Source organism: Nematolebias whitei, chromosome 8 (assembly GCF_014905685.2).
Source record: "Nematolebias whitei isolate Nwh7 chromosome 8, NemWhi1, whole genome shotgun sequence".
In the NCBI taxonomy this organism is placed as follows: domain Eukaryota; kingdom Metazoa; phylum Chordata; class Actinopteri; order Cyprinodontiformes; family Rivulidae; genus Nematolebias; species Nematolebias whitei.
Window position 1 is genome coordinate 3,878,291 of NC_056505.1, and position 12,204 is coordinate 3,890,494.

Here is a 12,204-nt window from a genome sequence, read left to right on the forward strand (position 1 = left end):
GCGATAGTTTGTTGAAATGTTTTTAAAGGAATTAAAGACGTCTGAGTGGGTTCTTAGTGAATTTTATTTAAAATAAAGTTACAGATGGACTCCTCATTCATAAGATTATTCACGTGGTGACGTTTTCATCAGGTTTGTAACAAGAAGCGACTTCAAACCAGGTGAAAACTTCTCTCGTCTGCAGCTGAATCTGTTTTTAAACCTTTGGACTGATCAAACGTGCACTCCTCCGTGCTCTTTGAGTTTCTGGTCGGAGCTGATCTGCAGCAGAAAATTCCCATAAGGATTTCCTCGTTTCAGAAATCTGAACCAGACTGGCAGGTTTTAAAGTTCAGCAGGTCTCGTGTGTCTGTTTGGTCGTAGTCACCAAACGTCAGCTCGTTTAGAGGCAGCCTAATTAAACAGAAGGTCAAAGGTCAGGGTCAGCTGCAGCTGCTGTGGAAATGTAACCGAGGCGCTGAGGATAAAAACAGCTGTTTGAATGAAATCACTTTAAAGAGCTAAAGTTAAAAATAATCCTCTGGTATTCCTCAGAGGGAGGTATACTCACCTGTGATGATCGACCAATCAGAGAGCTCGATTTACCTGGAGGAAACCCTTTATAAGCGTCAGGCTGGGGGACTGAGACGAGACGATCCACGGCTTCTTCGGCATCAACGTCAGAATTCCCTGTAAGTTTTTACACTTTTACTGAAAGTTTCAAAGTTTGATTTTTACCTGTTGCTACTGAAATAATTAAAATAAATCTTAAACTCGACATCAAACGTTTTCTAATCTCATCGTTTTTAACATTAAAATAGTTGTTGGGCAGCGTTCTAATACATTTCATTTTCTATTTTTTTAAATTGTGCAATTAACTAAATAAAAACGCATTTCTGTTGTGATCATACACTGATTTTCACCTGACGGGTTGTTTACCTGTTGTTTACTTGTTGTTTTCCAGTCAGAGTCCAGATGATGCTGCTGGTCGTCGTGGTGACGGTGTGTCTGAGTGCGGTTCTGTCCGCCCCCAGTCTGGACCCTCAGCTGGATCAGGACTGGGACCTGTGGAAGAGTTGGCACAATAAAACTTACAAAGAGGTGAACTGTCGTGTTGTTACTGTTTCTTGTTGTTGTTTTCTGAAGCTGTGAGAATAAACAACAAATCACGTTCATCATTCTTCTTCGTGTTCCGTTTATGGACCGAACCCAGGTTCTGATTTACAGACAGATGTTCTAACTTGTGTTGGGCCGGTATCTACATTAATGAATAGACTTCTCAGTAAATTGCAATAAAAACAAAACAAACATGAAGCTGCTCTTGCTGCATCGCCTGGACTTATGGTTTCCATGGAAACACAGAGCTCAGTCATGACTGACCAGAACCTGAAGGTGAAACTGAGTCTGGTTCTTGTTGACCGCAGAGAGAGGAGGTCTGGAGGAGGACGGTGTGGGAGAAGAACCTGAAGAAGATCCAGCTCCACAACTTGGAGCACTCTATGGGCAAACACTCCTACCTCCTGGGGATGAACCGCTTTGGAGACATGGTGAGTTCACCGCACAGAACCGGGTCCGGGTGCTGTACCCGGTACCACGGGTTTATTAATAAGGCCGATGAGACTCAGGAACTTATTCTGATTAGGTCTTATTTTATTTAGCATGTCGTCAAATTCAGTTCAGTTCATGGGAGAAACATTTTTACCTGGGTGCAAAACAGGAAAAAAATCATCCTGATTAATTGTTATTCGCCTCCATTCAGTTCCATTGAATAAATTAATAAATTATAAAAAAACAATTGCAGTTTTGTGAAAACAGTCAACAGATTTTACTGTCACAAAACACAATTTTAATAAATGTCTGCATAGCAATGAACGTTTATACCAAACTACTTAATTGTTACTAAATGGCAAATGTAGTGATACAAGGACATGTCCATGTGGAACTCCAGAACTAACGTTTGTTTGTTTTAAGAGAAAACTAATTAAGATAATTTACAATAAAACAGTGCCTGTAACCTTTCCTCCCACAGACTAACGAGGAGTTTACACATATAATGAATGGCTTCAAACCCAAAGCAAACAAGAAGACCAAGGCATCTCTGTTCACGAAGCCCACCTCCATGAAGGTCCCTTCCAGTGTGGACTGGAGGACTGAAGGCTACGTTACCCCTGTGAAGGATCAGGTAATTTAGGATTTCTCCTCTGCTTGCACTTCACAGGTTTTCTGTTTTTTTTTGTTTTTTTTGTCTAATCCATCCTCAGTATCTCGTGTTCCTCCACCCCTGAAGACCTCACCAGACCCTGCAGAGACCCACCACGTTCTGGCTGGTGTTTCGTGTTGTAGCATGGCTGTGGTCCTTCTGTTTTCTCTGAGCTTTTACAGCCTAAACTCTTTGGTTTTACTCTCAGGGAAGACTAAAATCCATAAAATACCATTTTTGTTAATAATCAGTATCTTCTGTTGGTTTGCGCTTTAACTTCCTGTCAGCGTTTTCTGAAAGAACCAGGAAACCACAGCCAACAGACACTCAGTTTACATAAAGTCTAGAATTTCATTTTCAATAAAGGTTGGCACAAAGTTATACCAGAGAAATGATTTCTGTCAAAACATTGAGCTGAATGGCAGCTGAAATTTACTGAAGAAGCTAAAACTTAGTAAAGTTAAAACAATAAAAAAGCTAAAATGAGCAAAACAAAAACTAAAAGTGGCAGAACAGTAGCTGAAGTCAGAAAATCAAATGCTAAAGTTAAAATCAGGTAAACTAAAGCTAAATTTAGCAAAACATAAACTAAAGCTACATTTTGCAAACAATAGCTAAATTTGCAAAGCAGATGCTAAAGGTGAATTTATTTAAAAAAAAATAGATGCAATGAGCAAAACCAAAGCTAAAAAATGCAGCTAAAAGTGGTAAAATGATAGTTAAAAGCTAAAAGAAGCAGCTAAAAGCTAAAAGTAGCATAAGAAGATAAAACAGAGCCAGCAGCTGAAGCAGGTTTCAAAGTGAACAATGTTTTAGATGAAACTGCAGAAATCACATATTTCTGTGGAGAAAATGTTGGTAAATAAAGTAAAATATTTCAACAAGTATAAAAGTTATAAAACCCAAAAGCCACAGCAGAAGCATATCCTGAATGAGCCGAAGGTTTTGATAAATTACAACCAATTCTGCAGAAGATATTCTGTTGTAAAAAAGATCCAGAAGCTTCTGTGAACCTGAAAAAGATGCTGACTCAGCGTTCAGATGTTGGTGTTTAACATCTCCTGATGGTCTTTGTCCTTGTTCCTTCAGGGTCAGTGTGGTTCCTGTTGGGCTTTCAGCGCCACTGGATCTATGGAGGGCCAGCAGTTCAGGAAAGCCGGGACTCTGGTGTCGCTGAGCGAACAGAACCTGGTGGACTGTTCAGGATCCACGGGCAACCAGGGCTGCAACGGTGGCTGGATGGATCGTGCCTTTGAGTACGTTATGAACAATGGTGGTCTGGACTCGGAGCTGTCCTACCCGTACGTAGCGATGGTACGTAAGTCCCATTTAATGGTCCTGAACTGGCAGTCAACACAGTTACAGATGGAAATGTTGGAACAGTTCAACGTCCACCTGAAGTCCTGCTCACTTTCTTCAGGATGAGTTGTGTCGCTACAGCTCATTGTTCAGTGCCATCAAAGTCGCAGGGTACGCCGACATAGCTGAAGGCAGCGAAGAGGGTCTGATGGAGGCCGTGGGAACCGTGGGACCAGTGTCTGTGGCCATTGATGCCAGTAAATCGTCCTTCCAGTTTTACAGCTCCGGTCAGTTCTCGTACATATCTGAATCACGTAAAGCTGAAAAAACACTTCAGTCCTGTATTTAAACCTGCAACAGATAAAAGCTGTGACCCTGGGGGGCCTCTTCAGTCTGTAGACTCAGCTCATTGGCTGCTAAGATGCAGTTTTTTAAAAAAGCTACTGTTCAGAACCAGTTTGTCCTCAGCTGGACTCAGTTCTGTGTGTTTTAGGCATCTACTACGAGCCTGAGTGCAGTACTCTGAGTCTGGACCATGGGGTTCTGGTGGTGGGCTACGGCTCCAACGGAAATGAAAACTACTGGATCGTCAAGAACAGGTTGGTAAAGATCATCAAACAACTCGACGGCTTCGGCAACAGTTTGGTTCCTTTCGGTCTTCATACATAATTTATTTTCTTACAAATAAAAGACAGTTTTTCTCGTTCAGTGTAAAAATCTACGCGTCGATTAACGAAGCGTCCTCCTCCATGAGAACAGTTTTAGTCATTTCCCATGTTTGTCTTCTTACAGTTGGGGCATCGGCTGGGGCGACGGCGGATACATCAAAATGATTAAAGATTATGGCAACAACTGCGGCATCGCAACGTCTGCCAGTTTTCCTGTGGTGGAATAAACCGAAGATGGAAGATTTGTCCCAGTGCTTTTATTTTATGATCACAAAATCTTAATTTTAGGTCAAGGGCATTTGGTTTGGGGTTTTATGTATTTTTATTAAATCTGAAGGATTATAAACATGTTGTTCCTAATATGATTCGTTAACTTTTGTTTCTACGGTTACTGTGAGGAAATAAAGCTGTGAAACAACAGATGCATGTGCGTCTTATTATTGATCAGAATATTTAATGTTCTTCTTCTCAGTCATCCATGGTAAATAAACTAAAAACAACAGGACTTCTGTAAATCATATTTATCTGATAGAATCCAGTTTGTAAATGAAAATAATGAATCTTCTTTTTACGCCAAAGTTAGTCATGGAGTTCCTCAGGATTCAGTGCTTGGACCAATACTCTTTATCTTATATATGCTTCCATTAGGTAAAGTTATTAAACAGCATGGATACATTTTCATTGTTATGCTGATGATACACAGTTATATTTGTCCATTAAACCCAATTAATCCAATCAGCTACTTAGACTACAAGCATGTCTTAAGGACATAAAAACCTGGATGAACCTTAATTTTCTGCTTTTGAACACAGACAAAACTGAGGTTTTAGTTTTTGGACCCAAGCATATTAAGAATACATTTTTCAGTCTTCTGTCCTCCAGCTCTAATGTTAAAAATCTTGGTGTTATTTTTGATCAGGACGTGTCTTTTATCCCCCACATTAAAAACGTTACTAGAACCTCCTTCTTCCACCTGCGTAATATCACTAACATTAGAAACATCTGATCTAAAGATGATGCAGAAAAACTGGTCCATGCATTTGTCACATCTAGACTGGACTATTGCAATGGTTTATTATCTGGGTGTCCAAATACTTCTTTAAAACGTCTTCAGTTGATCCAAAATGCTGCTGCCAGAGTCTTAACTGGAGTTACTGGGAGAGATCATCTCTCTCCAGTTTTAGCTTCTCTCCACTGGCTTCCTGTCAAATCCAGAATATAATTCAAAATCTTACTTCTAACCTACAAAGCCTGAGACAACTTCTGTTGTGACTTGTCACTATAGAAATAAACTCAACTGAACTGAACTGTTCTGTTGCTGAAGACGTTTCACTTCCCGTCCCGAAGGCTTTATAAATGAAAACATGTCTGGAGAGTGTGGACGTCTAACATCCAGGTGGAGCAGCGAGCAGCTATTTGTGCACCTGGGGAGCAGGCAGGTAATACATTCTTAAAGATACCCCAACATATGGGCATGGTGGGGAATCAAACCTGTAACTTTGTGGCCCCGTGTGGGCTGCCCTACCACTGCACCACAGTCAGCTCAGTTAACCTGGAGTCACACGTAGAATGAACTCCGTTCGTCCCTCCTGAGGATCAGGGTCTTTATCTCCCAGATATGAAGCAGAAGTCCAGTCGTTCTGTTTGTGAATACTTTTGGATAGACTCTTTAGTGTTGAAGAAGAGGAAGCTTGGATGTGAGACGATGAAGACGTCGGTTAAAGCCTGAATCCTGTGTGACTGAGAGCGGGAAGCGTTTGAGTCAAGCTGCTCTTTAAAGGTCCTAAAAGACACTTTCTAAAAAAAACAACATTCCTGCTAAATTAAAACCTTATGTTCAGCCCAGTTTTAGAAAATTGGTGATGATGTCATGCCAACAATGATGGCCTAAGCACACAGCAAACTCAAGGCCCGGGGGCCAAATGTGGCCCTTGATGATATCTTATCTGGCCCCCAAGATGATATTTTAAATATAAAATACTTTTATCACTTTAATTTTTTCTGTAATCTTTGATTATTATGTCAAAATGCAACAGAGAACGTCCAATGAGACCAATCAGACTTTTGTTGAGGAACCTGCAACCAAGAAAAGATGTCAGATTGAGTTAATGCATATTCTGCAATTAGCCCTTAACGAGTTTAATTTTGGCCCCCTTTTATAAGTGACGCCCCAGGAACCGACCAATCAGAGCGCTCCAGACCAGGTCCCATTAATCTGGTGGATCTGAGATTTTTCTCTGCTTCTTCATTTTCATCATCATTTCCTATAAGTTTCAACACTTTTCTGATTTTATAACGTTAAACATTTGAAGGCTTTGTTGCTAATGTTTCACGTCCTAAAAATAATCTGTAATTTAATGTTTAGTTTGGTAAACAAAGAAGTTTTTTTATTACTTTATCAGAGAGAGACCTCCGTTGTCTTACTAACAAGCTTCTCTTAAAATTGCTTGAAAAAAGAAGTTGTTCAAATAAATTGAGGTATTTTTTTTTTTCTACCCAGAGTTCAAAACAATCCGGTTCTTACCTGAGACTTTTGTCCTCTTCACAATTTCATTTTTCTTAAAACAACAACCTGAAATCCAAATAAAAACACTGGAACAAAAAACACTGAAATGATGAACGTTTCAAACCGATGTCACTTCTTTGGAGAAGAATAAACCCGAGTGTTCTCCAGAACAAGTGAAGTTCTGACCCCATCTCCTGAAATCCTGAATAGTTTCTGACAAACTGAACGATTCTCCCCAGAAACAATGATGTCACAACTCATCTGATTTTTCATTGGTTGGCTCTTGGTCCAAGCTCCTCCTCTAACAGAGTATTTGTTAGTCCATAAATCCCCTCCAGCAGGTTCAGCTTCTTCTCCTCTGCAGAAGGTTAACAGACGGTGTCACAAGTCCTGGTTCATGGGCCCAGAACAGGACGTGAAGCGCAGGAGGCAGCTGCTTCAAACAGTTCAGTCGTTTTATTAAAACAAAAGGCGCCGAACGGCCTCAAGGGAGAAGAGAACACCAAAGACCCGAATAAAGAGGAGGTCTGAACGGATGCAGGTGTGATAAATGTTCTATCAGAACCAGGTGAGAGCAGAACATAAAACCAAACAGATCCAAACAACCCGTCCAACAAAACCCGTCCGTCTGATCTACTAGAGTCCTGTTGGATCATCTGGGTGGAAGGTGCAGGATCTTGTGGATTATGGACCTGCTGGTCTCCCCTGATGCCAGGGCAGGTTGTGGAGGTTTTGAAGGGGGACCTGGCTGCACCCTGTTGAGTCCAGGGATGTGAAAGTAGGGGCAGGTAGTTGAGGCGGTTCAGTCATTTTAATGAAACCAGATCTGATGAATAGATCCAACGTCATTGATGAGCTGATGGGACCTGAGGTTCTGGATGAGCTGGACTGTTGGAGACCAGTTAGGGACCGGCCTTCATGGGGGAGTTTCCAAAATGTCTCCAAACCAAACGTCAGTTCTCAGTTTCCTCACGGGAGTCTCAAAGACTCACTCTCTCGTGTCACAGGAATTTTTAACATTCTTGAAAGAATTAGTGAGACGAGTTTTCACACAGAGTCCTGGAGGTTCTGCGGGTCAGAACCGTGAGACCGCTGTGGGACGTTAGGGTGACCTGAGAAACCAAACGTGACCGTTAGAAGAACTAAATAAAATAAAAACAGTATAAAATGTCTTCAGAGTTAGACTCTTAGTGACTAAATTGTTACAAATAAACGTACTCATCCTTTATTCTCAGTTTGGAACTAACTCGTGCGTGTCAGAATAGAAACATAAAACATTTAATATTTAACAGAATAAAATGATCTCAGTCTTGTGTAGTTGTATTTCTAAGACGGAGGCGGTTGTTCTGTCACTGGTCTGATGCTCAGCCTCCACAGGTGACTCCCTGAATTCATCAACATGAACGTGCTTCAAACCGTCAGACGTTTGAGTAAATTTCAACAACTGAACGAAATAAAAATAAACTCTGAAGGTGCTTTAAGTGTTGAGCCTTCCTGTAAAACCCAGACCTTTGTGTTCCTGTCAGATGATGAGGAACACATTCTTCCTCAGTGACGCCACATCACCTGGACTGAGGACGTGGACCAATCAGAGAGCTCCGTTTATTTACCTCGATACAACCAGTCTTTATAAACTTCTCTGGTGATGAGACAAAAACCAGATTATCCTCTGCTTCCTAACTAACACGGTAAGTTTTTACACCTTATGAATGTTTTAAAGTGGAAACTTTACTGACCTTTCATTGTTGCTCCAAACTTACCTGTTCAAACAATTAACTCGATTTAGTATTTTATATAATTTGTTTATTAATGCTATCCATGTCTTGTTCTGTTCAAGTGTCAGATTTCCCTCTTCACCCAATCTGAATGTTTCTCCTAAACTAGTGTTTTTTTTTAGCCTAAACTTCCAAACACACCGTGGAGTTTTTCTGTCAGTCTTTATTTTAAGTGTTTAATAATTTACCGTAAGTTAAACCTAAAAAGAGAGAAATGCAGATTGTAAACCACCTGATTTATGGTTACAAATAATAAAAAATACACACGTGTTCTAAAAATAGTTAGCTCCTCCTCCCCTCATCTGATCCCAGTCAAGGTTTTGACACTTTCTTGGCTCCCACTCGGGATGATGAAGATGAAGATGATGATAAGGATCAAATTCTTGGCTGTTTACAAGAAAAAAGATTCAGACTCAGTTCAGCTGTCCCTGATTGAATGGAAATATAAAGATAGAAATTAATAAGAGTAATGTTAAAATTCCAATAAATACCTCAAACTGAGCACATTTTATTTAAGCAGCACATTTAACATCACCAGAGGTTTGTCATATAAAACCATTGAACAGTTCAAACTAAATCATAAAGTCCAAAAACTATAAAATATAGAAGAACAAAGGGGGATAAATCAGAGAGAATGTGAAAAATAATTTATAATTTATAATAAAAAGTCAATCAAAATAAACATATCTAATAAAAATAACATTTTATCCAAGGCTGAATAATACTTGAGTAAAGCTCCTCAGATGTTCCTGAGGAGAAATAAACATGAGATGGTTTGATGTTCCTGTTAAATGCTCCTGATGATGAAGCACCACCTCCGGAGCTCCTGGCCTCCAGACTCCTGCAGGTTCTCACATGTGTCCTTCGACTTCTTGTTTTCCAGTAAGAGCCTAAACGATGCTGCCTGTAGTTGTGTTGACGGTGTGTCTGAGTGTGGCTCTGTCCGCCCCCACTCTGGACACTGAGCTGGACCAGCACTGGGACCAGTGGAAGAGCTGGCACCAGAAGAACTATGATGAGGTGATCCACTGAATTTTTATTGTTGTCTTCTGAAGCCATGAAACGCTGCACCACAGAGCAAGTTCTACAAAGTCAGGCGGATTACTAACTATAGACCAAAGGTAACATATGCATACATTTATTTAATGCAGAAAGAGGAGGTCTGGAGGAGGATGATATGGGAGAAGAACCTGAGGATGATCGAGCTGCACAACCTGGAACATTCCATGGGCAAACACACCTATCGCCTGGGGATGAACCATTTTGGAGACATGGTAAGACCAAAACATACATCTGTCTCTCACCTGGTGTCAGGTGTTAAAAATGGTGATTAAACTAAAGATGGATTAGGTCGTGTATCACTAAAAATGTGTTGAAATGTTTAAAGTTTGAAGATCTATCAGACATATTTTCAGCAGATGACCAGTTTATACTGGAGTAAAGAAGTCATATAGCAGAATATCATCAACATTACAGTGGACATATTTGCAGTACAGTGTATAAATATTAACTAGAAAAAAGCATCTGTAAAGTAAAAAGTACTGGTCCAAGAACACAGTCCTGCAGAACTCCAAAGTTAATGCATACTTATGTGTGTTTGTGTGTGCTTATTAAATATAAAATAAATATATTTCTTTAAGAGACATGAGAAAGAAGTATTTTTAAATTCAACACAAACATTTTAAAGTAACGACTTGTACAGTTGTATAAAACAAACTGTGAGAACATGAAGAAGAGAAAGTTCAGATGCTTGATTCACTGGTTGATCTTCCTGCAGACTAACGAAGAGTTCAGACAGATCATGAATGGATTCAAGCCCGAAGCAAACAGGAAGACCAAGGCATCCCTGTTCGTGAAGCCTAATGACCTGAAGGTTCCCGACAGTGTGGACTGGAGGACACAAGGCTACGTGACACCTGTGAAGAACCAGGTAATAGCAGGTTTCCCTCTGATTTTCTGTGGATCTCCGGTATCTTGACTGACTCAGTGCGTTAAACAGAACCATCTGTGGAAGTGAAATGTCTCTACAGTTAGAATAGAATAGAAGAATAGAAACAGCTTTTATTGTCCCACAGATGGGAAATTCAAGTGTAACAGCAGCAACAGGATCATAAGAGATAAAGGCATGTCTCAAAGTCAACTGAAGGTATTTAGTAATACCAGTTGACCAGACATAATGTCATGTCTTGACAGTTGAAATCAATGTTCTTCTTGAACAGAACACTGTGAGGCATAGAGTGTTGCGTTATTTTGTTCATATTAACCTCTCCTGGCTTGATCTTTCTTCGTGTTTTGTCAGGGTTCATGTGGTTCATGTTGGGCTTTTAGTGCCACTGGAGCTCTGGAGGGCCAGCTCTTCAGGAAGACCAGCAGTCTGGTATCACTGAGCGAACAGAACCTGGTGGACTGCTCAAAATTTGAGGGCAATCATGGCTGTGGTGGTGGTTGGATGGATCAAGCCTTCAAGTATGTTATGGACAATGGCGGTTTGGACACCGAGGCGTCTTATCCGTACGAGGGAACAGTACGTAACTCAGGAGACAAAGAAATCCTAGTTCAAGAGCTATATTGGTCGTCAGTGAAGTTACAGTTGCATTTAAACTAAAGTTTACCACAGTTCACCTGTCTCCCCCCCCCCACACACTTTTTTGTTCAACACTCAGGATCAGCCGTGTCGCTACAACCCAGCGTTCAGTGCCGTCAACGTCACAGGGTACGTAGACGTTACCAAAGGCAGCGAACAGGCTCTGATGGAGGCCGTGGGAACTGTGGGACCAGTATCTGTTGCTATTGATGCCAGTAATTTGTCCTTCCAGTTTTACAGCTCAGGTCAGTTCATCTTTAGTTTGAGTTTCAACAGTAGGTCATTGATAAAATGCTTCAGTAGGACGTGGGTCTATAAGTTTATAATCACGTATCAAGAGAAACGTGTAACAGTGGGATGATAAGATCAGTTGGGTATTACCACCTGGACCTGCAGCTTCCTGTTGTTGACTGGTTGAAAACAGGATTCTTTGGGTTTTAGGTGTGTACTACGATGTAAACTGCAGCCCAGTGCCTGACCACGGTGTGCTGGTGGTGGGTTACGGCACCGAGCAGTCTGACGACTACTGGCTTGTAAAGAACAGGTCAGTACAACTTTGAGAAAAACTTACAGGCTTTTTATAACTTTTTAATGCACCTTCATTACCTTAAAGTTCTCTGTATCAGTTTGAAAACCTCTGTTTTATTATCATCCTTTATATCTAAGCTACTTAGTATTAAAAAAAACATTTATTCTATATTTAAATGTCAAATTTTTAATAAAGAAGGATGTTTACTACTTTGTGATCTAACTTTTATGTCGTTGCAGCTGGGGTGAACTCTGGGGTAATAAGGGCTACATCCAAATGTCCAGAAACAGAGACAACAACTGCGCCATCTCGTCCTACGCCAGTTATCCCAAGGTCTGAGTGCAGCGCCACATCATGACTCCGTGATGCTTTTAATGAAACACTCGGGAACAAAGAAGTGAAGAAGGCATTCTGCCATGTTTCATGGAGAGAAAACTTGTTTTTAGTTAAGTGGCATCATAAAAATAATGTGTTATGTATCGTCATCATTGTATGTTTTCATACAATGACGAAATTGGCTCTCTGCATTTAACCCATCCACCACCAGGTGGTGCAGTGGGCAGGTATTGAAAGCACAGGGAAGCATTTTTGGGGATACGGTGTGCTGCTCAGAGACACCACGAGATGTGCAATGACTGGGGATCGAACCTGGGACTTTCAGGTC

General features: G+C 40.7%; 1 protein-coding gene across 1 annotated transcript; it reads left to right on the top strand.

Annotated features, from left to right (window-relative positions):
- Positions 1 to 615: 615 nt before the first annotated feature.
- Positions 616 to 11,932, top strand: LOC119413787 (procathepsin L). The gene is made up of 8 exons (XM_037680848.1): positions 616 to 671; positions 944 to 1,080; positions 1,404 to 1,526; positions 2,009 to 2,161; positions 3,269 to 3,493; positions 3,600 to 3,765; positions 3,972 to 4,077; positions 11,780 to 11,932. The coding sequence occupies exons 2-8, from the start codon at positions 955 to 957 to the stop codon at positions 11,877 to 11,879; spliced, it is 999 nt and encodes a 332-aa protein (XP_037536776.1). The 5' UTR covers positions 616 to 671; positions 944 to 954; the 3' UTR covers positions 11,880 to 11,932.
- The last annotated feature ends 272 nt before the right edge of the window (positions 11,933 to 12,204 follow it).

Coding starts and splice junctions, on each gene's coding strand:
- LOC119413787 (XM_037680848.1), top strand. CDS start 955: ATGATGCTGCTGGTCGTCGTGGTGACGGTGTGTCTGAGTGCGGTTCTG. Junction 2,162..3,268: donor TTACCCCTGTGAAGGATCAG/GTAATTTAGGAT, acceptor TTGTTCCTTCAG/GGTCAGTGTGGTTCCTGTTG. Junction 4,078..11,779: donor TACTGGATCGTCAAGAACAG/GTTGGTAAAGAT, acceptor ATGTCGTTGCAG/CTGGGGTGAACTCTGGGGTA.